Below are 21,821 nucleotides of genomic sequence, written 5' to 3' on the forward strand. Positions count from 1 at the left end.
TACATTTTGTACTTTATATTTTAAGCCACCCAGTTATATTTTAAGCCACACAGTTACTATATCAGTGAGATGGACAGCAGGGAGGGAGGGAGGGAGGAAGAAAGAGAGATAGAGAGAGAATGTATGTATGAATGAATGAATGAATGAATGGAGTTTTACTGAAATGTTTTATTCCCTAACTACAGTCACTTAAAAATATTTATTGTGTTTTGAATTTCAGATTTTCTTTCTAGTATTTTATTAGTTACTGTGCAGGAGAAGTTGCTGAAAAGAATTATCTGCATTTCGAAGTCTTTGTAAAGCATGCTGCCTTATCTTGAAAGATTGTAAATGAACATTATGATGAAGAGAGAAGTAGTTTTTGATAGTATTTTTACAATAAAGATGTAGTCTATAAACTTGACCATGAATTGTATTTGGAATCAAAGTTTAAAGGAGAGATACACAAAAAAAAGTGACTAGACTCCACCATCCATGACCATTGGACAATCTGACTAGAGCTAATTGAGTTCAATGACGTTCAGGAGAGCTACCCTTGGATAGTGTAATTCATACACACCAATAACAGATTCCACAAAAGTGTGAAATACTTTTTTTTTCTACTATACTGCTAATAGTGTCTGCAGCAAATGGCAATGATAGCAAAATTATGATATGCAGAAGGCAACATTATTTTGCCATAAGGTAAGAAGTTTCTTTTCAACAAAGGATTTTTACTGACTTTATTTTTAAAACAAGTTATATGACAGATGCTGCTTAATATGCTGTAAAAGTTTTAATTATGTGTCATTAATTGGTATCAACGCTTAGTTTTACCCTATTTTGCTCCATGACAATGGAGAAAACTGGGCCATTCAGGTCTTCCAACCGCAGCACCACTATAACTGAAACTGTCCACCTTGCTGTTAGCTGTCCTCTTCTTTCCCTCCATCTTCTCCAGACAACTAGATCTTGGCTTAACATATCCAAGGTAGGATAATTTAAGCCCCGTTGTGTGTGTCATAAATGATAATTATGGTTTGGTATGTTTGACAATCCATGTATTTGTTTTTTTGGAGAGGAATCATTAATTTGATGATAGTACCCCACTCTGTATCTCTACCCAAAGTTAAGCTGCTGTGAGGATCTCTTGTTTCTATGTCTTCAGCCTTTGAAGAAATGCCTGGGGTCAGACTGCTTTCCAGCATTAGAGAATTCTGTTGGTACGGTACTCCTCTGCTTCCTACAAGATGAACCAGACTAAAAACCAAACAAACAATGCCATGTAGGTGCGAACTACTCTTATTATAACAGCTAGAGTACAAAATCATGCAAGTATGAATATGCTTGCCCGCTACCACACTTATATGACCTAGGTCTTACCGAAGACATTCTTTCAAATTAGTTTCTGGGCCCAAGTTGAAATTCCTCCCCTTATTTAACTGTTGCCTTGATAGCAACTTTTTCTCCTGTCCTTTAAAGTCAACTCCCTATGCTTTCTACAAAACTCCATCTACAGAGTCCTCATTTAATTCACTTCTTCAGCAGCCATTGTAAGTTACAACAACGCTGAATGAGAAAACTTAAAACCATTCCTCATAGTTGTTGCTGTCCCAGCTTCCGCTGGTCATATGATTGCAACTTGGACACTCTCATAATTATGGTAGTTGCAGTCATGTGATCACCATTTGCAACCTTCATTACCACCTCCCAAAAAGTAAAGTCAATGGAGAAGGTAGCAGGAAGTCACAAATGGCAATCACGTGGCATCAACATAGCATCCATGCTTCCCGGATTCTGGGGTGCTGAAAACAGTAAGTCAGGTCCTTGTTTTCCCTGGAGTTACCCTTGAAGGCAACTTGGAAGTTGCCACACAGAATGCTGCTTGTTGACGAGTGCTAGCCAGTTCAATAGTAACTTTCCAAGCCTAGTTCAGGATGCTGATAATCAATAAAGCTTTATATACCTTGGCTCTTTGGCTCCCTCTAAATAGAATCTTCCTGCCTTACCAAATCTAGTTGGGAGGAGATTTTTTGGGATATCCATCCTGTGGGAAATCTGTGAATTTGCAACCCCTAATGAGACCTTCTCAGTGGCAGTCTTCTCTCTGTGATACTCTTAAAATCAGATTGGTCTCCACCTTGCTATCTTTTCAAAAACTACTACAAACTGGTAAGCAGATTTTTCAATGTGATCCATACATTACACTAACTTTAAAATTGAAGTTTAAAATTTAAAATTACTTAATATCCTACCTGTAACACAGGTTCATAATCTACACATGATGCAGTTATTGTAACAAAGTTACAATAAATTGTATTAAATTTGATACAAGATTATTAAAGGATATATATTTTAATGTTATCTGGCTATCTAAATAATACTAAAAAGTAATTCCTTAAAGGTCCTCATGGTGAGAAATTACAATACCAACCAATTATTTTTCTAGCAGCATCTAATACATTATTTTTCTATAACATTACTAAGCTATTTATACTTCGGGCTGAGCAAAAACTTACAAATTGCAATAAATTGTATTATGATTTACTATTTATATAATTAAGATGTTCATATTTGTAGAGCAAATGATAATTTCCTACTATGGTAGCAGCAAGATACCAAGTATTGATCCATATAACTAATGTGGTCACAGCAATTCATAATTTTCATTTATCTTTTATCTTAATTGTTATAAAGATTTTATTTATTACAAAAGTTGTAATAAGCTATCCCTTTGATTACATATACCTGTACCAGTCATTCATGTAAATGACATGCTTTACTGTACTGTACTAACTGAAATCAAAGTAATTTTTATCAATATTTTTGAATATTTTTAGCTCAGTAGGGTTTTCCCACTGATGGCTTTACCTAATTGAGTAGTGAAACATTTGCAAAGAAACAACTAAGCTCTGAGTGCAACAATGACCCTAAATTAATTTGTATCAGCAATTATTTTAATTTGGCATTACTTCAAATTAGCATTAAAATTTTCAGTCACTGACATAGACATATATGACTTATATAATTTGAATTTCCCACATATTTAAAGACATCTTCTCTTCAGACAATTCCAACTTTTTTTCCAAAATACAAAATACAGATAGTCCTTGACTTGTAATTATTTGTTTAGCGATTGTTCAAAGTTACAATGGCACTGAAAAAAATGACTTATGACAGTTTTTCAATTACGACTGTTGCAGCATCCCCATGGTCACATGATCAAATTTGGATGTTTGGCAACTGACATATTAATGATGGTTGCAATGTCTCGAGGTCAGGTTGCACTTTGATCCTTTTGCAATCTTCTGACAAACAAAGCCAATGGAGAAGCCAGATACACTTAACAACTATGTTACTAATTTAACTACTGTAGTATTCACTTAATAACTGTGGCAAGGAAGGTCATAAAATGGGACAAAATTCACTTACCATATTTTTGGAGTATAAGATGCACCTTTTTCCCTCAAAAGAGGCTGAAAATCCAAATAAAGCATTTTTGCCTCCTGAAACCCTGTCCCCTTCACCAAAATTGGCGTGCATAGCCTTTAGGAACCTTGCAGAGTGCTCCTGAAGGCTGGGGAGTGTAGAAATGAGCGAAAAATGGGCCATTTTTTGCTCGGTTTTGTCCCCCAGCCCCAGGAGCAGTCTATAAGCCTCCTAAAGGCTATGCATGGCCTTTTTTGACAAAAAAAACCAACCCATTTTCAGGAAAGCCTGTTCTCAGGAAAGCCTGTTTTCATGAGCCTGTTTTCCCATTTTTGGGAGCCTGCAGAGTGCAAAAACTTTTTTTTTAATTTGCCTCTTCAAAACCATGGTATGTCTTATACTCCAGTGTGTCTTATACTCAGGGAAAAATGGTAACTATTGTCTTGCTTAGCAGCGGAAATTTTGAACTCCGTTGCGATAATAAATAGAGGACTACCAACTATATTGACAAAATAATAACTACACTAAAAAAAAATACACACAATAAAACAAAAACTGAAAAACTGAAAAAAAGAATCGGATTTTAAAATGCTAAACACACAAACACTTTTTATATGATAGTAATCAGTAATCACTGCTGTGTTAATATTACAGAGTACTATATTATTCTACTGCATTACAATTTATTACAAAATATCTCCCAAAGTAGTACCTTCATCCATATTGCCTTTTTGAAAACAGACAGACCATAGATTTTCAAAATATATTCCTTAACACCGGGAATAATATAATTTTTCCAATTTCTTAATATATTTGAGCCATTTACTCTATACGCAATAAACCATAATTTCTGACAAAGTCAAATTTCAAAATGTGGGACATAATTCAATATTATATTAATATGTTTAACATTTAATGATCTCCCCATAACATTATATAAAATTAGAACACAATTTCCAAAATGAAACCTCAATTTTTTTTTACCTCCATCAAGAAAATCTTACGTCCACCATTTCAAATATATTCTTTGGGGAGTCCAATAATCTCTAAATACAATAGTTCCATAAATCAACCATAATGTTAAAACTATTGATACTATTTTAATGTTTTAAGGACATGAAACCACTGATGAGCATTATAGAAGATTCTAGATATTTAATACATATTTGGAATAACCCAGAAGCATCCATTTTAAAAATATTCTTAAGCTTTCAATAGAGAGATATTAAGAGTTTTATTTCTATCATGGATCCCTTCAAAGAGAAGAGCATATCAGGTTCCTTTGAAGTGGCCAAAGATTCTGTCCTATTTGGTCCATTAATATATCCATAAATTGAAGATTTCCATGGTAGTGGATCTGGGTACTTGAGAGACCGCCTTCTGCCGATTACCTCCCTAAATCGACCAATTAGATCGCACAGACTGGGCCTCCTCCGAATTCCATCTGCCAGTCAATGCCGACTGGCGACCACACGGAGGAGAGCCTTTTCTGTTGCTGCCCCGACCCTATGGAACGAGCTCCCCATGGAGATCCGCACCCTCACCACTATCCAGACCTTCCGCGCAGCCCTCAAGATCTGGCTCTCCCAGCAGGCCTGGGGATAGGCTCCTAATTACCCGCCCGAGTGTTTGATTGCTGAATGAAAGTTGGGTTTTATTATTTTTCTGTTGTTCACATATTGTTTTGTTTTGACCTTGCACCTCCCCTCCCCTGTGGTTGTAAGCCGCCCTGAGTCCCCTCAGGGAAAAGGGCGGCATATAAATCCCAATAAATACCTAAAATACCTAAATACCTAAAGATACCGCTACTGTTATGAAGTTGAAGACAAAATTCAAATTGAAGTTGGAAGAAATTCTTAAAACAATCGTTATATATTAATGATTTAAGGACATATTTCACCCATGATAGTCTAAAAACTATAATCAAAAAAGTTGCTATAGTGTTATTGTTGTTGTCAACAATAACAATAACAGGAATTATTCCAATCATGTCTGATTCTTAACAGCATACAGACCTTCATTAGTGAGTTATAGTTTTAACTGTCATTTTTGTTATTCTTTCTTTTAAAATAAACATTTTGTTCATTCAGTTCCCTGAAACTGTATGTTATACCATTATTTCATATAAATATCAAAACAAAACAAAATTTGTACTATCGTGAATGTAAGGACTAAAGTTTAATTTGAAAGATGAACTTTAAGTAGAAGCAAATTTATATGTATGCTTTGCCAATAACTTGTGATTCAGAAATTATCAGTATCAATTTTGGAAAAACTGAAATCTTCAGAACTTTTCTTATCACTAGGTTTCAGACTACAGTAATAATGAAAAGGAACCCTTAGATTTGCCTTTGTTTCAGTGTAATAGTATTTTTATTTTAAATCAAATTTAGCAATGTAATAGTTAAAGGATATTTTTAGAACTTTTAAATGTTTTTTTCACAAAGTTATCTTAGGAGCTGCTAGATTTGTTAACGATTGTATTTATTGTGTATTGAAATAAATTTTATATGTGTAACTTTTTAAATGCTATTATGTACTATATATTTCTCTATATATTAAAAAGATTTTCTTCTGCAGTTTGTTTTCTAATATGGTATGTTACTTTACAGGGTTGTTTAAGAAATAAAAAGATCAGTCGCATTAAGGAAAAGCAATTTCCTTGATTGCAGTCTAGAAAATAGAAAACAAAACTCAAGATACGTTTTATAATCAAATTAGGTTTAATTTAGTTAGAGGTAATTCAGTCAGTATTTCTGTCTTAATATAATTCTTTTGTTTCTTTTTATTTTATGCAAAATCTGAAATAGTTTTGTTTCCTTTGTTACTGTTACAAAATAAAGCAAAACCTACAAATCATATGATCTAGTTTTGATAAATTTAAGATGGTATCAGGTTTTTCATTTAAAATTCTTTCCAGTTAAAAAAAAAGACTCTGAAGTTAACCATTCAGATAACAAAAGTGTGAGCCTCCCATTAATTATTAGTCTTGCAGGCTCTTAGTAAACAATCTACCAAGTTGAAAGAGCAATGCACAAAATGTGTTACCATGAATTAATATATCCAGTCTGAAATTTGGATAACTAAATCATATAAATATAAAGATGCGAAAGATTTTATTTAATGTAATAAATACACTCCACATTTTTGTTGTATTAGACATGTGATCATCCGCATGTTAAATGCTACAAAAGAGATAGTCTCCTCCATGCAGTTTCCTTATCAATTCTCATTGAAACAGCCCTAAAATTGGGGATTCTCAGAGCAACAACACTGCAGAGGGAAGGTAAGATCTCTTCCACCAGATCCTTCCAGTGTGTAACACTCCGTGTCATTCAGAGTCTGTAAGACAAAGTATCCTACCCAGATCACTAATGATTCAACACCTATTTTGATTTGCGCTAACTTGCTATACGATCACAGACCACAAAGAAAGCTGAAGACAGTAAACTATCCTGGATCATTTTATCACACAATTTCTAGCATATCGGAAAGCAAATAATAGGGAAACAATCATTTTGGCTGTGGAGGTATTCATTCATTAAACTTGTGCAAGGCAGTCACTACATACTTCATGAAAGGAGATGCATGTTTGCAACAGACTTGCACAAACAAAACAAAACCTCTGGCCTCCATTTCAGGCTGTATCGAGAATATATATTTTCTTTAATGTAAATTTCATTGAGCTGAAAGGGTAGCTACTTCTAAAGACAGGTATTCTGCTGGAGTCCTCTTGCTTTCAATGGGAAAGGACATGTCTAAACTTCATTCTATGAAACCAAGGGAACTTGAAAATGTTGAGTTTGGGGGCTCGTTACAGCTCCAGCCACCCATACAACGAAATCTTCCAGCTCAGTTCACAACGGCACTGATCCAACTGAAGTCGTCATTGCCCTCATCATTTATTAAATTTACATGCTGCCTCACTCCCAAGGGACGATGGGTTTAGAGTGCTGCCTGCTAAGGCTTAAGTTTTCAGCGTGGTGCATTATTCCATCTTGTCCTCATTTCTCTTGACAAACCAACCTCACCCAAATGTATGTATGTATGTATGTATGTATGTATGTATGTATGTATGTATGTATGTATGTATGTATGTAATGCTTTCCCAGGGCCTGCAGTATTGTCTGGGACACTACACAGCCTCTTCAAGACCTGTTTTCCTTGCTACCTTCTGGGAGAACGGGGAACATGCCTATTCAGTATTCAAAGCAGAATATCCAGATTCAGTCATGGTTTTGTTCCATATAATATCAACCTTGTGAACTCTCAGCTTCTTTTCCGATATATATTCAAGATGGAGATAGATAGATAGATAGATAGATAGATAGATAGATAGATAGATAGATAGATAGATAGATAGATAGATAGATAGATAGATAGACAGACAGACAGACAGACAGACAGACAGACAGACAGACAGACAGACAGACAGACAGACAGACAGACAGACAGACAGAAGTATGTGTGTGTGTTTATATTTATGGGAACAGAATTTCATTTTTAATGTGTGCTAGTGTGCCCAAGGTAAAAAAATGACAATAAAGGTTATCTATTCTCTATTCTGGTCGAGAGGCTAAGCGTCCTACCAACCCAGGAGCCCGAACGTGCGAGGGCAACGGTAGCTTTCTATGGGCGGCCCAGGCTGGAGCTCTGAAGGAAAGTGGAACTGCCCCAACTTCAAAGGCCGCTTAGCCGCCAATCCTCAAAGCTGGGAACAAGGAGGCTCGCTGGGCGCCCCGCCGCAACGCAGCCCCTCTGCCTATCAGCATAACAAAGCAGCACGCTTGCAAATTTGCTCCGGGTTTGACAGAGGCGTTGGCAAGGCCTTTCATGAAGCAGGTCGCCGGCCTGCCGCCTTTGAACTGGGCACCGGTTGCGGGGTCTTTTGTCACCCCAGAATGTTCATTTGCGTTCGCCTGGGGAGACTTCCACTTTCCCACCGCGTCACCCCGGGGTTCCCTTAAAACTCCTTTCTCGCCCTGGGTTCAAGAGTTCAGCGCGGCCGCAAAATTAGAGGCTGGGTTCGGCGCTGGAAAGATCCAGCGCTCCCGAGAAAGAAGTTGGGGAAGGGAAGGAGGCCATTGCCTGAATTGGGGGGGGGGGGAGCAACGAGAAGTCCCGGGCTTGGCGGGAAAGTAGCTTCGCGCCTTTTTCTGCTCTGAGACGCGAGGAACGTACCGCCTAAATGCGGACAAATTACTGTCATTTGAAAATGTAGGCTCGCTCATTTACTTGGGCATTTAAAAATATCGAATCCCGTTTGAAAAAAAACATAAAAAGGTGCAATGAACAGCAAATCGGTTCTGCAACATTGAGAACTAATTTAAGTTCACTATGCATCGATCAGCAATCTCTAACATTTACTGTAGTGACGTTGAGAGAACTTCGAATGTAGACTTGTCTTAAAGACAGGAGTAAATAAAACGACGTACACAAAAATTAAACGGCTGCACTATTTTTTCTCCATGCGGGTATAAATCCTAGCTTTATAATCCAAATTTACAACAAAAAGCAAGTTAAACGTAATGTGAGGTATTATTAGCATGCATATAGATATCTCTGTAAAGAATCCTATTTTATATTCATGGGGTGGGTTTTTAAAGATCAAGGTAAGAAATCGGTTTATATGAAAAAGAAAACCGTTTACAAATTTCATCTCTTTATTAAAAAGTAATTCAGCTGAGATCAATGGAGGTTCTCACAAATAAGGGTCATTAAATCACACACACACATACATACAGACACACAGACACACACACACACACACACACACACACTTGCTGTTACTCCTGTCCCATAAAAAGTTAAGGTGCCACACATTCATTAGTTGAACCTATTTACTGTGCCATTAAGCTTTCACTGAAGAAGGGGGGGGATCATACTGATAAGCAACTTATATGTTCACCAAAAAGTACTCAACACTTTCTTATAGTACAGGAACATCACTATCTCACACACACTTTGACACAAAGATGCCATTATTCTGTATTCACAATATTTTTTAGATTAGAGAACAACCACCAGTTATAAATTGAAAGGTGGGAATATAATTATCTGGGAAGACTAGAGAAAGTAAGAATGCAGCTAAAAGCCAGTAACTATTCTTGTGCAGATACTTAGACATGAGCAAATACACAAGAACATTTCCACATAAATGTTAATCAGAAAACAGATACTGAATTCTACCTGAATTCTTAAGGAAAAAAGAAGTGGTAGATTACATATTTTCATATTGTATACAGTATGCACCTTTTTATTTGTGACTGCTGTACAGGAATCCACTTCATACTGAATGATGGGGAAGGGGAGATTTTTGAGAAGACCAATATTTGCCCAAAGAGCATCCTTGAGTTTGCTAAAAGCTTCAGAGACCGTACCAGAAGAGGAATAATCTACCAGTGGAATAATACTGCTGAACACTAATGTTAAAGAATAAAGCTAGCATTGACACATACAATATACCTTATCCAAGATATGGTAACGTCTCCATTCATCATACTGAAAGGGGTGCAACAAAACAAAACTGCTAGAATAAAATTCATTGAAAACAGTATAATTTTGATAGCAGTAGCCGTACAGAATGAAAACATCAAGTGTGCGGTGCCATCAAATGTGCAAACCAATGAAAGATAACTGGATTTTGATAAACACAAAAATGAAGCAGTTATGCACAGTGACCTTTCAGTTGTTCCCATAACTTAACAAAAAGAAATTATTTTTGTTGTGATCTCTTCCTGGCTGATTTGCTAAATCACACCCACATGCAGACAATTCCCAAAACTTTCTTTACCAGAGCCTTCACAATCAATATTTGATTCCCCCCACATCTCGATTATCAATCTCTGTAGAGAATTTCAGTAAACCAGACTAAGAAAAATGCAGTGTTCTACAGCTTTAGTTGGTGAGAGAAAAATTAACTTGTGACTCAGTGTCAGAATCTGGGTGACGTGTTTGACAATGATACTGGGAAAGGCTGAAGTAAAAGGTAGTTCTTGGAAAGTTCTGGTCATTCCTTTCGGTATAGATTAAACAAATATACAGACACATACATACACAAACAGAAGCCCATATACTCTATTAGATTTCTTTTTATATATTACTTTTATCCTATTTCCTTGAAATTCCCCTTTGAATGTAGTTCTGCAGCTTTACCCTATATAGTATTATATACGGTACTACCCCTATGATTCCAGTTTTGACAAATATGTGAACAATTGTAAAAAATTACATTATATTGACTATATAAGGTTCATTTGTTCCAAATTCTATCTTGATGTGATCATCAACTGGGGCGGCCATAGCCAATCACAATACGGGAAGATATCTGGTCCATTATTGCTCAGCCAAGCTGAGATAGCCCTAGAATAGAGCAATCTATTCGGATCAAAGCTACTTTGGCCAGCAAGCAGCTTTCCCTATCGATTCCATCATTTTAGCCATGGACTGAACCAGGAACTCTTTGCTTGAGAAACAGAAGACCCTTTCCAAGTCATGGATTCATCAATCGAGGAATATCCATGTAAAACTCCAGGCATAACATGTGACAAATTGTTTATAACTAGCAAACATTGCACAAGTGGAATTTCCTTCTGTGTAAGGAAGCCACCTCCGAACCTCCTGGATCTGTAGCCAAGTCTTGCAAGTATCCCTCCCTTTTCGTGTTAAAATGTAGTTTGACCACAAATTCTTGTGTCTACAAGTTGATGGGGAAAGATAATGAAGAGTAAACGTTATAAAGTGGCCAGCGCAACCCTGCAGAAACGCGAAGGAAAAAGTCGTCGCACCGTAGAGACTGCTCGTCCTCCCGGCCTAAAAGACACCCTTCCCCGAAGCCGGAGGAGAGAAAGAGAGACAAGTTCTTACCACTGTTGCTGCTAGTGGGAACGTGGCGCCTCATCCATTCATAAGGCGTGCGCCTTTGCGCGTTTGGGGACAGCTGGGGGACTGGGGCGCTCATGGGCGGAGGCAGCAGTCCAGAGCCGGGTGGCGGAATTGGATTGAAATCCGAGGGGCTGTATCCTAGCTGCCCCGGGCTGGCGACAGAAGGGGCTCCTGCGCCGTAGGTGTGCCAGTCCTCTTTAGTAGGCGGGTACGGAGGACCCCAAGTCCCCGCGGGCTGCCCCTGGTGAGGATCGCTGTTAATTCCGGGCATGTGGTGGTAGCTGGCAAAATCCGAGTACTGAGGGGGCACGGGCACATAATTTGGGGGGCTGAGGTTCAGGCCCGGGTGCCTGACCGGGTTGGGGTACATGTTGGTGTCCTTATCCAACAGATAACCCACATACATCATCCCCAAGTAGCTCAGCGTGCATAATGTGCCCGGCGCCTCAGCAGTGTCTTCCCTGGCTTGCCTTTGCAGAGAACTCCCAGCCTCTTCCTGATTAACAGTTCACCTGAACTACTTGCTCAGGGTTTTTTTTTCCCTTCCCAACTTCGCAAAGGCACCTCCCTGAGGAAAAGCCTTTTTTTATTATTGGGCCAACCTCTCGGAGCATTTGCATTGAAAGGCAGGTTTGCATTTCAAAGTCCCGGAATCAAAGTGGAAGCCACTGGGGCGAATTCAAATGGCACTAAGCAGATAGAAGGGACGGGGGTGGGGGCTAAAGGTCCTTATAAGGACTGTGCTTAGAGGGCAAGGAAAACCTGAGAATTTCCCAGAGGATACAAAGAATTCCAGGTACAAAAGGACTCATTAGGGAAATGACCCAGGAAGAAAAGAATGTCAGTTGATGTTCAGTTTTCCCAGACTTCGGGCAGGCATGGAGACTGTAACACACAGTTACAGGAGACCCCTTTGCTAACAATTTCAACAATCCAATTTTTAAAATTCAACAACTGATTTTGAAAGCGGGAGAGCCCCTTAATTTGATCATCATGTTCTCTTGTATTAGCATTTCAGACTCATTCTGCCTGCAAACCTAAAATTTAAGCCCTCTTGCTTGATATGCCCAATGGGGTACATGTTAAGGTGGGTTAGAGGTGGCCTATTTATTTCATTTCCACAATGCTCTAACCTGGTGTCCAAGATATGCCCCAGAACAATTACTCCCAGCACAACCAGCCAATATCATTGTAGTAGTTAGAAATGTTAGTTAGGAGTTATTGCTGAACGTCTCCGGACTACAACACCTTGAGGAATATATCAGCCTTGATCAAGCACCCCAGAAAGTTTGGGCTAAATATGTGCGAACTTCCTAAATCTAAACATTAACACAAATAATCACAATCTATTTATTTTAAGAATACCTTTTTCTGTACTTCTTTATTTAAAGAGTGTAAGAGTCATAAACCATTTTTTCATGGTTTTCCACTTTGAGCAGAAAGCAAAACTAGATTTTTTTTTAAATCAGTGGATTTTGACTCAAGTCTGAAATAATTGTTTTGTAATGTTTAATTAAGGAAAATTGTTATTTTTCTTTACAAAAGAAAAAAGCCATATAAGATAGGAAAATAGATATTAACCTGGTATTCCACACATACCTTCTCCCCACCCCCCAAAAAAAAATATCGAGTATACTTCAGTGTATATTAAGAAAGGTTTTATGCTAAGAAAGGTAAATTATAAAAATCCCAGACTTTGACTGGGATTGATTAGAGGGAAGTTTCAGAAGGTGGGAAAAATTCACTTGTAAAGAAAATGAAATTTATTTCATAACAAACCGGGAGTGATTTCATTTATGTCATTTGGCAGAAACCCTAATAGGTATAAGATTAAAAAAAAAGGATGCCTGGCCAGGCTGTTTTTCCGGCCCCAGCTTCAAGTGCCTCTAGTCTCCACCTATGTGCTTAGTTAATTTAGGACACCCAGCCTGGAATAGCTAGTTAAACTATGACAATACAACATCAAAGAAAGCTTTGCATCGCTTTATTTTTAATGTTTTATATTATTAAAAACTGCCCTAGAAATGAGAGGTATAAATCCATCTTTTACGGAAGGCCCACGAAATGGGATGCTAGCTGCTGCATTGTCCAAGTAATTGCATATGGGTGCAGGATAATCCTTTAAGAAAGCTCGGGTGAGTGATATACATTAGGATTGGAAGGCTGCTTTCGCCCCCAAACCTACGAAATTCATGGGCTTGTGGGCGTACATGGTGCAAAGTTGGGGGTGCTAGATGTTGAAGCGCCTGATTTTTTTGGTTGTTTTTTGTTGTTTTTGCCGGTCCAGGAAGAACAGCCAGCCGTCCCTTTTATCCTTTTGATGCCAGCTCACACTTCTCCGTTGCGCAAAGAAGATTGTCCTAGGACGAGGGGAAACCCTTTCTCGCAAGAAGGGGAATCCTAACAACCTGCAACTTGCAGAAGGAGACTTCTATTTCCTTTCTTAAATTTGGGGTTGGGGGGGGGACAGAAGCGGGAAAAGGCAGAACTTCCAGTCCTGGGGCTGTGCAACCTTACAGTGTGAATAATAAAGAGTAAGTTAGCACTACTTCGGAGTAGGTTAGCGGTGTTTCTACTGATTCTCTTTGAAAATCATGCGGCTTACTTAGGAATACGGACGGAACGTCGAACAACATTTCCCAGCGTTTTTCCGACCTATAGTTGCTCTTATCATAACGAGAACTCAATCCACAAGGTTCTGCGCTTTGCCTCTTTAAAGAAACCTCAAGCCACAATTCTTCGTATCCCCCAGTTTACGGAATGATTAATCAACGGAGCTCGGTTCTTCCCGTCCCGTCCCGTCCCCACTCCCTCAAGAACATAATTCATTTTAAGGCTCATAGACCTATTGCTTAAAAGGGAATGGCGGGATGACAGAACTGATGGTTAACGAGGACGGGCCCCGACGCCAAAGAATACATCTGACAGCATATTATTTGCAGTGTATTTTGCCACCACTTCTACCCCATTTAGCCATATTCTAGGAAAGATATTCTGGGAATATTTCAGAATCGTAGCTTCAATTACATGCCACCCACATTTTGAGACTCACTTTTCATTAAAAGTGGGTGGATGGGATACGGTTGTCCTTTTGTGCTTAGAAAGAAATAAAAGATAGAATTAAACAGGGGAGGAATAATCATGGTAGAAAGTTACAATGTGAGGTATAAAAGTAATTTTAATAACAATTTCCACTCAAGGACCTGGGGTCCTTTGAGAGACATGCAAATATTCCTCTTTTGGAACAAGCAACGGTTGCAGGAAAACATCAAGAGAATGACCACAATGTTTCAACTCTTATAAATTTTGGAAAATAATACTCTTATAAATTTTGGAAAATCATACTCTTATAAATTCCATTATCAGAAAGGAAATGAAAACAAACCCCAAATATTCATCTATTTCTAAATGAAAATTTAAGAAATATTTTACTTATTAGACCATGGTTGTTGATAAGTTCTTTTAAAAAAAAGCTTTTTATCTCCTATAGTAGAATATTATTTATTAAAGTAAGCAAGATATTAAAAGCATTGGGTTTATAGCTGTCATTATTTGATGTAACTCTACTACAGCTATACATACATTATCACCTTTATAGGCTACCTGATGCCATTGTGACTCTGGGCACCATTTATGGAAAAACAATGTAAACCAAAATTAAAATTCATAGAATATTAATGCAGTCTTAACAAACCAATTCTCAAACAATTTATTCAAAATAAAGGGGACTATGAATGTTTACATGGATTTTACAAAGAATATGACATATTTAAATTAATTTGTTTATAATGCCATCATTTAGAATCTGCATATGGAGATATGATATTGGAAAGAGTGCTCTGATTTATGTAGAAATGAGGGCCTGTATATTAGCAGATGGAAAACAAGCAATGCAAGAAATATTTTGAACAGAATGTCTTTGCTATGAATCTCAGCTCCTTTATTATCTATGAATTCAAAATGTATCACAAATATGCTGGCCATTTTGGTGAATGTTGATAAGGAAATGTTTAATCCTTCTCCTTTTTCTGTGCTACTATATAACATAAAAACCAAAAGCAAGTCTCTAATTTTTTTACTAACCACTTTGGTAGAAAGTCATTGATGACAGTAAGAAGAAATCACTCGTAACTCAGAGACGCAATACAATGCAGCTCCAAAAACCGCCAACAGCGACTCACAAAACATTACAGTAACAGATCACAAAACATGGCAATGGAATCTGAAATCTGTATCTTGTAGCATGTGAACAGGTAATCCTCGATTTACAACCTCAGTTGAGCCCAATTGGCAGGTACAGCGCATGCACATGCCCCATGCATTCATGTGGAGTACCGGTTGCAATGGGATCCGGAACCCACCACTGAAGACTATCTGTATCACAAATGGCTTACCACAAAAAAAGTTCTCACAGATAAGATCAGATGCTGAATTAGAAAATCTGGGAAAAGCTAATAATTTCTCCCTAATAACATATAATTTCCCATCTTGGTTTGTTTGGCATTTATTCTTTTGATGGATTAACTAGGACAAGAGATTATGAAGCATCTAGTAACTTAGATTAAAATAATACGGTTTTGCAGTCCTCTTTTCCTTAATAACCTTCCACATCTTTCCAAATACCTCTGTAAATTGGGACCTTCCCTGAATTATCTTAGACATTATACAGCAGATGTCATACTGGAGAGAAGAAATACTGATTTAAACACTAATTTCCATTATGGAAGTATACATAACAAGCAGGGAAAAGCGCATTTAAAATGTCAGTTCAGTGCACTGCAGCCATCAGCCACAACAAAAGAAAATTCATGGCTGTTAAGTTAGGAATCATATTACGGTAATTCATAAGAAGCATTTACAGAATTTAATGTAATATGTAATCTTGGTTTTTAATTATTTTTAGAAATATTGTTACAATTATTGGTTAAAGACTGGTGTAAAATTGTAACAGTTCCTTAAGCCAGTCAAATAGGATCTGCTGCATTGCCCAATGATTCTGGTAATATTCAACCACCACAGGTTTCTCACTCCTGCAATAATAGTAAAATACCATAAAAGCATTAATTCACTTGAAATACACTCACCTTAATTTTTTCACAATGGTATCTCTTTGCAAAATATTTAAGATCTACTATCGAAACACAAGAAATCAGAACATAGATATAAAAACTGGTAAGCTTCTAGGACTAGCAAGGACAAACTAGCATTTGCTTAGATTAAAAAGGATCTATGTCAGGTTAGGATTAACATGGCTCAATGGTTTTCAACAATTTCTATTAAAAAGTTTTCTGTTTTTGCTGTTGATTGTAAAGTTGTACTGAGGTTACAGCCATATGTTTGATATTGAAATACAATAGTTAACGTGCATCCAATGGGCATTTGATATGTCCTTAGTATAAGAACATAGCATTCTGCCCCATGGCTGGTTGTACTGGGAACAAAATACAGTCAGAGCCATGTTCAAGGTGTCATTACAGATCACATGACCTTCTGGCTATCCTAACTTAACATTGCCTATATCTTCCCACTTAACTATTCCATGCATAAAATCCACAATGCTTAAAAGCCACAATGCATTTACTGTCTTGCAGTGCTACTACTATTTCCATCATCAATAAATCCTATTAAACAGATACAAGATATCATCTTATTATTAATAATATTGTAATACTTATTAATATTATTAATGTTAATAATATTGTAATTATGTCTGTTTTAATATTGTAATTTATTATTTTTCTGTAAGCTGTTTAGAGTCACTTTAGTATAAGATGGGCAGTTATATAAATATGATGAATGAATGTATGTTTTGGCAATAGAGTGAGGCTGAACCCAGTAGATTAATTACTGGGGACTGTTGTTTAGAGTAACAGGACTTGATTTTGCCTAGAGGCTGGTTCATGCTTTTTTTTTTGGTATATATTTTTATTGTTACTTTGATCCACCCAGGATTATGATACATAAAATGGATGGCCATGTACTGTAAGTTTTTCAAATAAATTAAAACACAAACACCTATTCCCACAATAAAAATAAATAGACTAGTCTTGGTTAGTGGAACTTTAATTTACTAAGTAACAAAAAGAATTATTATTCTGATGCTACACTTTTTAAATTCATAAACAAAGTCAGGAAATAACTAATAGTCAACAGATTCAGAAAATCATAACTCCTGTTAAAATATCCATGAAAAGGTTTGCAGAAACATAGCATGCACAATTTACTGCAGGAATTGCCTGTCTTTATGTAGCATATAAAGAACATTCCAAATATTACCAAATTGTGGTAATCTCTCTGTTCTAATCAAATCTTCCCATCCAGTGGAAAAATTTAGAAAAGGTGAGGTATCAGTAAAATTCAGATCTTTTCTGCCTTTGTGAAGTAACCCATTCTGTTCTTGGGATTATGAAAGCGAAAATACGGTAGTAGCTAATTTTCAGTAAGCATGAAAATAATATACAAAACTATGAATGACCTATTGTTACTCTGATAGCAAAACAAAACATATAGTTCTAATGTAAAGTCCAATAACATTTTAACATTTATAAAGAAAAAAAAATCCACAATAAAATTCTGGACACCAGGCCTCAAATAGTTCTAAATAGATCTCATTGATATGGCTAATTATAATGATGCAATTGCATTTATTTCCTATCTTCTTCCATCATTTTTCAAAGATCAATTGGGACTATTATGACTCCATCTTCTAAATATACACCCACCATTTCCTTTAGTGTGTCAACTGAAGTCACTTTTATTCTACCAGTCCTACATTATGATTTCGTATTTCATATTTAATTTTCTTGTATGTTGTGAGCCAGTCTCTAGTAAAGTTGTAAAGAAATACAAACACATGCCAAAAATTATATTAAGTATGTAGCAGCTTGGTATCATTTATACCAGAATGTAGCTCTGGACTTTAGTTTAGGAAACAGCAGAATTTTGGGAAAGGACTATCATTATTAGAGATAGCCACTGAAAATTATCCTGTATGGTCTATTCACAAGGCGACAGGTTTTTTTTTTGCCAGAACGTCCTTAACCTTAGATGGATTGGGATAAATGCTGCCTTGAGGTCAGAAAGCAGATCGTGAGGCACGTCCTTTTGAGCCTTGGCCTGTTGATTTTGGCCTGTTGATTTTGCTTCTTGTCACGCCCCACTCCATTCCATAATTAGGAAAGAAGACCAAGAGACTCCATGGGTTGGAAATCCAAAGTACTTTTACTAATTACAAATGGTAAGCGAGCAGCAGTGAAGCAAAATCTGAATAATATGGCGCGAAAGCAATTGATATATAGCAAAGCCCGTTCCCCCCCCTTAGGATCAAAGCTCCACTCCAGTTCAACACATGAACAGTTGCTGAACTGTAAGAAGGACAAACCTATGGAATATGTGATACTACTAAGCCCCAGAATCTTATGACTTTTTGGTTGTTGTATTCCAAAGAAGAAATGAAACAGTTAAGATCTGGAATTTCTTATACAATTGTCAGACACGTACTTATGAACCACCCTTCTAAGTCTATGTGAGCTTTCTTTATGATGAGTTTACTTTGGTTTGAAGGATTAGATGGGACAAGAGAAATCAACTGAACTGACAATAGGATCATAAAGATCCACTGATAAGGTTTTCTTTTGGTCTCTTTTACAACTTAAGAATTATGTTTGGAAGAGTGAATTCATGAAGAAGACATCTAGCTTTCTGGTACTACCAAAAACATTTGCATGCTTACCATATATACAAAAAAAACCACCACTCAACTAACATTGATGATTTTATAACTTTCTCTTCACTGCTGGATGATGCAAGCCCAATAAAAGTAGCCCCAGATCAAATTTTACTTTCTTATTGTAGGAAAAAGCTAATAAATGTCATGCATGTATTGCCTGAAAATAAAAGAGGGTGTTACATTAGGGAATGTAATTACAGCTCCTTTGTCTCTTTCCAAAGAGCATTACTGTATTTCTTGCCCTTTAGAACTTTTCGTGCCATGGAGATATATAAACCTAAATAGGGCAAAAATGCTCTAGCAGAGCAGGGTGCAGTTCAGGAAATATGAATTCTAGGAAGACCTTTGGGCCAGTCACCCTCTCTCTTAGCACACATCCACCTCACAGGGTTATCGTGGTGGGGAAAACGGGAGGAGGAAGATGCATTGAATAATGTTCACCACCTTGAGTTTTTTGTGGAAATAATGGTGGAATACATATGAAATAACTAACTAACTAAACTAACTAACTAACTAAATAAATACATTATGAGAATCGAAGGGTTAGTATACGTATGTGTTTAGGTATCAAGGACCTTTGTTACACAGAGAAAGAAATAAAATATAACAAACAATAAAAAAAACCTTTCTCCAATTAGATGTGTATTCTAGCCAACATGGAATTGCTAGATTTTTAAAAATGGCATATTCAGGACATTCTTTCAGAAGGTCATGTGTGCAGGTGATTTTATAGGGAAGGGTCAATGAGAAAAGAGGACTATGGTTACGTTTTTGAAATTACACTATCACAGGATTCACTGAGAGGAAAGTGTGCATTGGTGAAATTACTATTTTGCTTCTGGGGTATCTGAAAGGTTTTTTTAAAGTTCTACAAAGCCCTCAGGTGTTAGCGGTAGATCTCCTTTCTACAATCAGGTATTTTGCGCAAACTCTTCCAGTCATTTAATGTAGTGTCCCATTCTGTAAATTCAAATTTTGTATATTTCTCCACATATCATTTTTCTGTGTGTGAGAGAGGGGGGGGGAGGGAGGGAGGGAGATGCACCATTAATCCAAGTTGTGAATCAAGAAGGAAGCATGAAATCATTTGTTTTAATGCCAGGTCTATTATCAAGCATTCTCCTTGGTAAACTGAAGCCTCAGATGTAATTAACAGAATCCACTGTTATCATTTTGCTGCTTCTCCTGGGATCTTTTAAAAGTCCCAACACTCTGAATAACTTGGACCTTCCCTCGGGCACTGATCTCATCAGTGTTTATGTTATCAACAGTGGGAAAATGATTATTTCAGAATGAGTTTCATTTTCTCAAATACGAGAATGCTGCGATTATTTAAAAAAAATATGTTTTAACATTATCCCATCCAGTTGGAAAAGTACAGGCAAGATTAAATGTGTAAGCTCCCCAAATACTCAGTTTTCTCTAAGCATGTCTTTATTTTGATAGCTAAAATCCACTGAGACTTTGCTTTTCCATAATTTGCCAGGAACGGCTTTATTTATCTTTGCGATTCTGCAGTGCACTATGCTTTTGAATTCTCTGTTACTATCTCATAAAGTTTATTGCCAGTGGTAAAAAGAGGCAGAAGAAAGAGGCAACTTCAATAAAAAAGTCTGATTATTTGTTTGCCTTTTTGATTTAATTCATACACTTGCAAATAAACAAGAGAAAAACAAAATACCCCCCCCTCTGCCAAATTATTAAAGAAAATAAACGAACATATTGATGAAAAGGCATCAATTTTCAGCAAAGGCAAGAGAGGATAAATTATGTAATTTTGCACAAATAAAGTGCAAGTTAGGAATTGTGTTTTGTCTGCTTGAAAAAAAAAGTACAAAAAAGAAATGACCAACATATATTAATACAAATGATCCCATTAAAAGGTAAGGAGCTCGAGACATCATATTTGTATATCCATAAAGTTTTCCAGTATTTATCTCTGCCTGTTTGGAACTTCCAGTCATCCTCTGCAGCCAATCAATGGCCTTGCTGAGTTTTTCCCAGGGTGTCAGATCCCAGCTTCCTTAAGCAGTGATGGAGGATTTTGATGCAAATAGGAACTGAATTGGTCACTTTGAAGTGGTCATGTATATACACCTTGTTCAAATCTTCATTGAGGCAAAGACTTGCACAGCATTAACAGGATAGGGCAATTTGTGGAACAGTATTTTATAGCAGAATGCCTGGTCATTGATGGCAACGTTTAGCATTGTTTTGGGAGGAGCACCCGCATGTCCAGGGCCCCCAGTCTTCTTTCTAACCAACCTCTCAAAACAAACAAACTAAACCTCCAAAGAAATTACATTGCCCCTTCCAGTGACACTGAAATCACCAGCAATATATCGCAGCTGGTTAAGATGATCAATTGAAACCCCCACCCTTTAAACCTTGCTAATTGCTGGTAATGCCTTCAATTAATCTAATTCATAATCAACGTTTAAAAACTGATTGGTCAGAGCTTTTTTTTTAATGGCTACTTTCTGGTGTCATAAAAATTCTACAAGTGGTACCACCAAATATCACTCCGCTGTGATATTTTTTGCAAAAGTTCCTACCCAATTATTGCTTTAATTGGCTGGATTACTCTGGCTGGTTCCCATACATTTAGACAGCCAGTAGACACTGACATAATTTATTTTTCTCTATCTCTTTGCTGCCATCTAGCAGTTGTCCACCAGATTTACAGGCGGCTATTATGCGTAAGCTGGGTTGACAAAATCAGAAATGAGGAGGTGATAAGTCGCCTGGGAAAGCCAAGGGAAATCATCGAAACAATTAAAAAGCAAAAGTTAGAATATTT

At 37.0% G+C, this 21,821-nt stretch overlaps 1 protein-coding gene across 1 annotated transcript in view; it reads right to left on the reverse strand.

The window, feature by feature from the left end:
* CDX1 (caudal type homeobox 1) overlaps positions 1–11,846 on the reverse strand; it is a 33,971-nt gene extending 22,125 nt beyond the window's left edge. The window contains exon 1 of the mRNA XM_087709457.1: positions 11,275–11,846. Coding sequence (XP_087565583.1) covers positions 11,275–11,701 — 427 coding nt within the window. The 5' untranslated portion in view covers positions 11,702–11,846. The remainder of the gene's footprint in view (positions 1–11,274) is intronic.
* Positions 11,847–21,821: the final 9,975 nt, after the last annotated feature.

The sequence above is a fragment of the Thamnophis sirtalis genome, unplaced genomic scaffold (assembly GCF_051295495.1).
Source record: "Thamnophis sirtalis isolate CommonGarterSnake01/CBP01778 unplaced genomic scaffold, rThaSir2_p1.2 scaffold_3, whole genome shotgun sequence".
Lineage (NCBI taxonomy): Eukaryota > Metazoa > Chordata > Lepidosauria > Squamata > Natricidae > Thamnophis > Thamnophis sirtalis.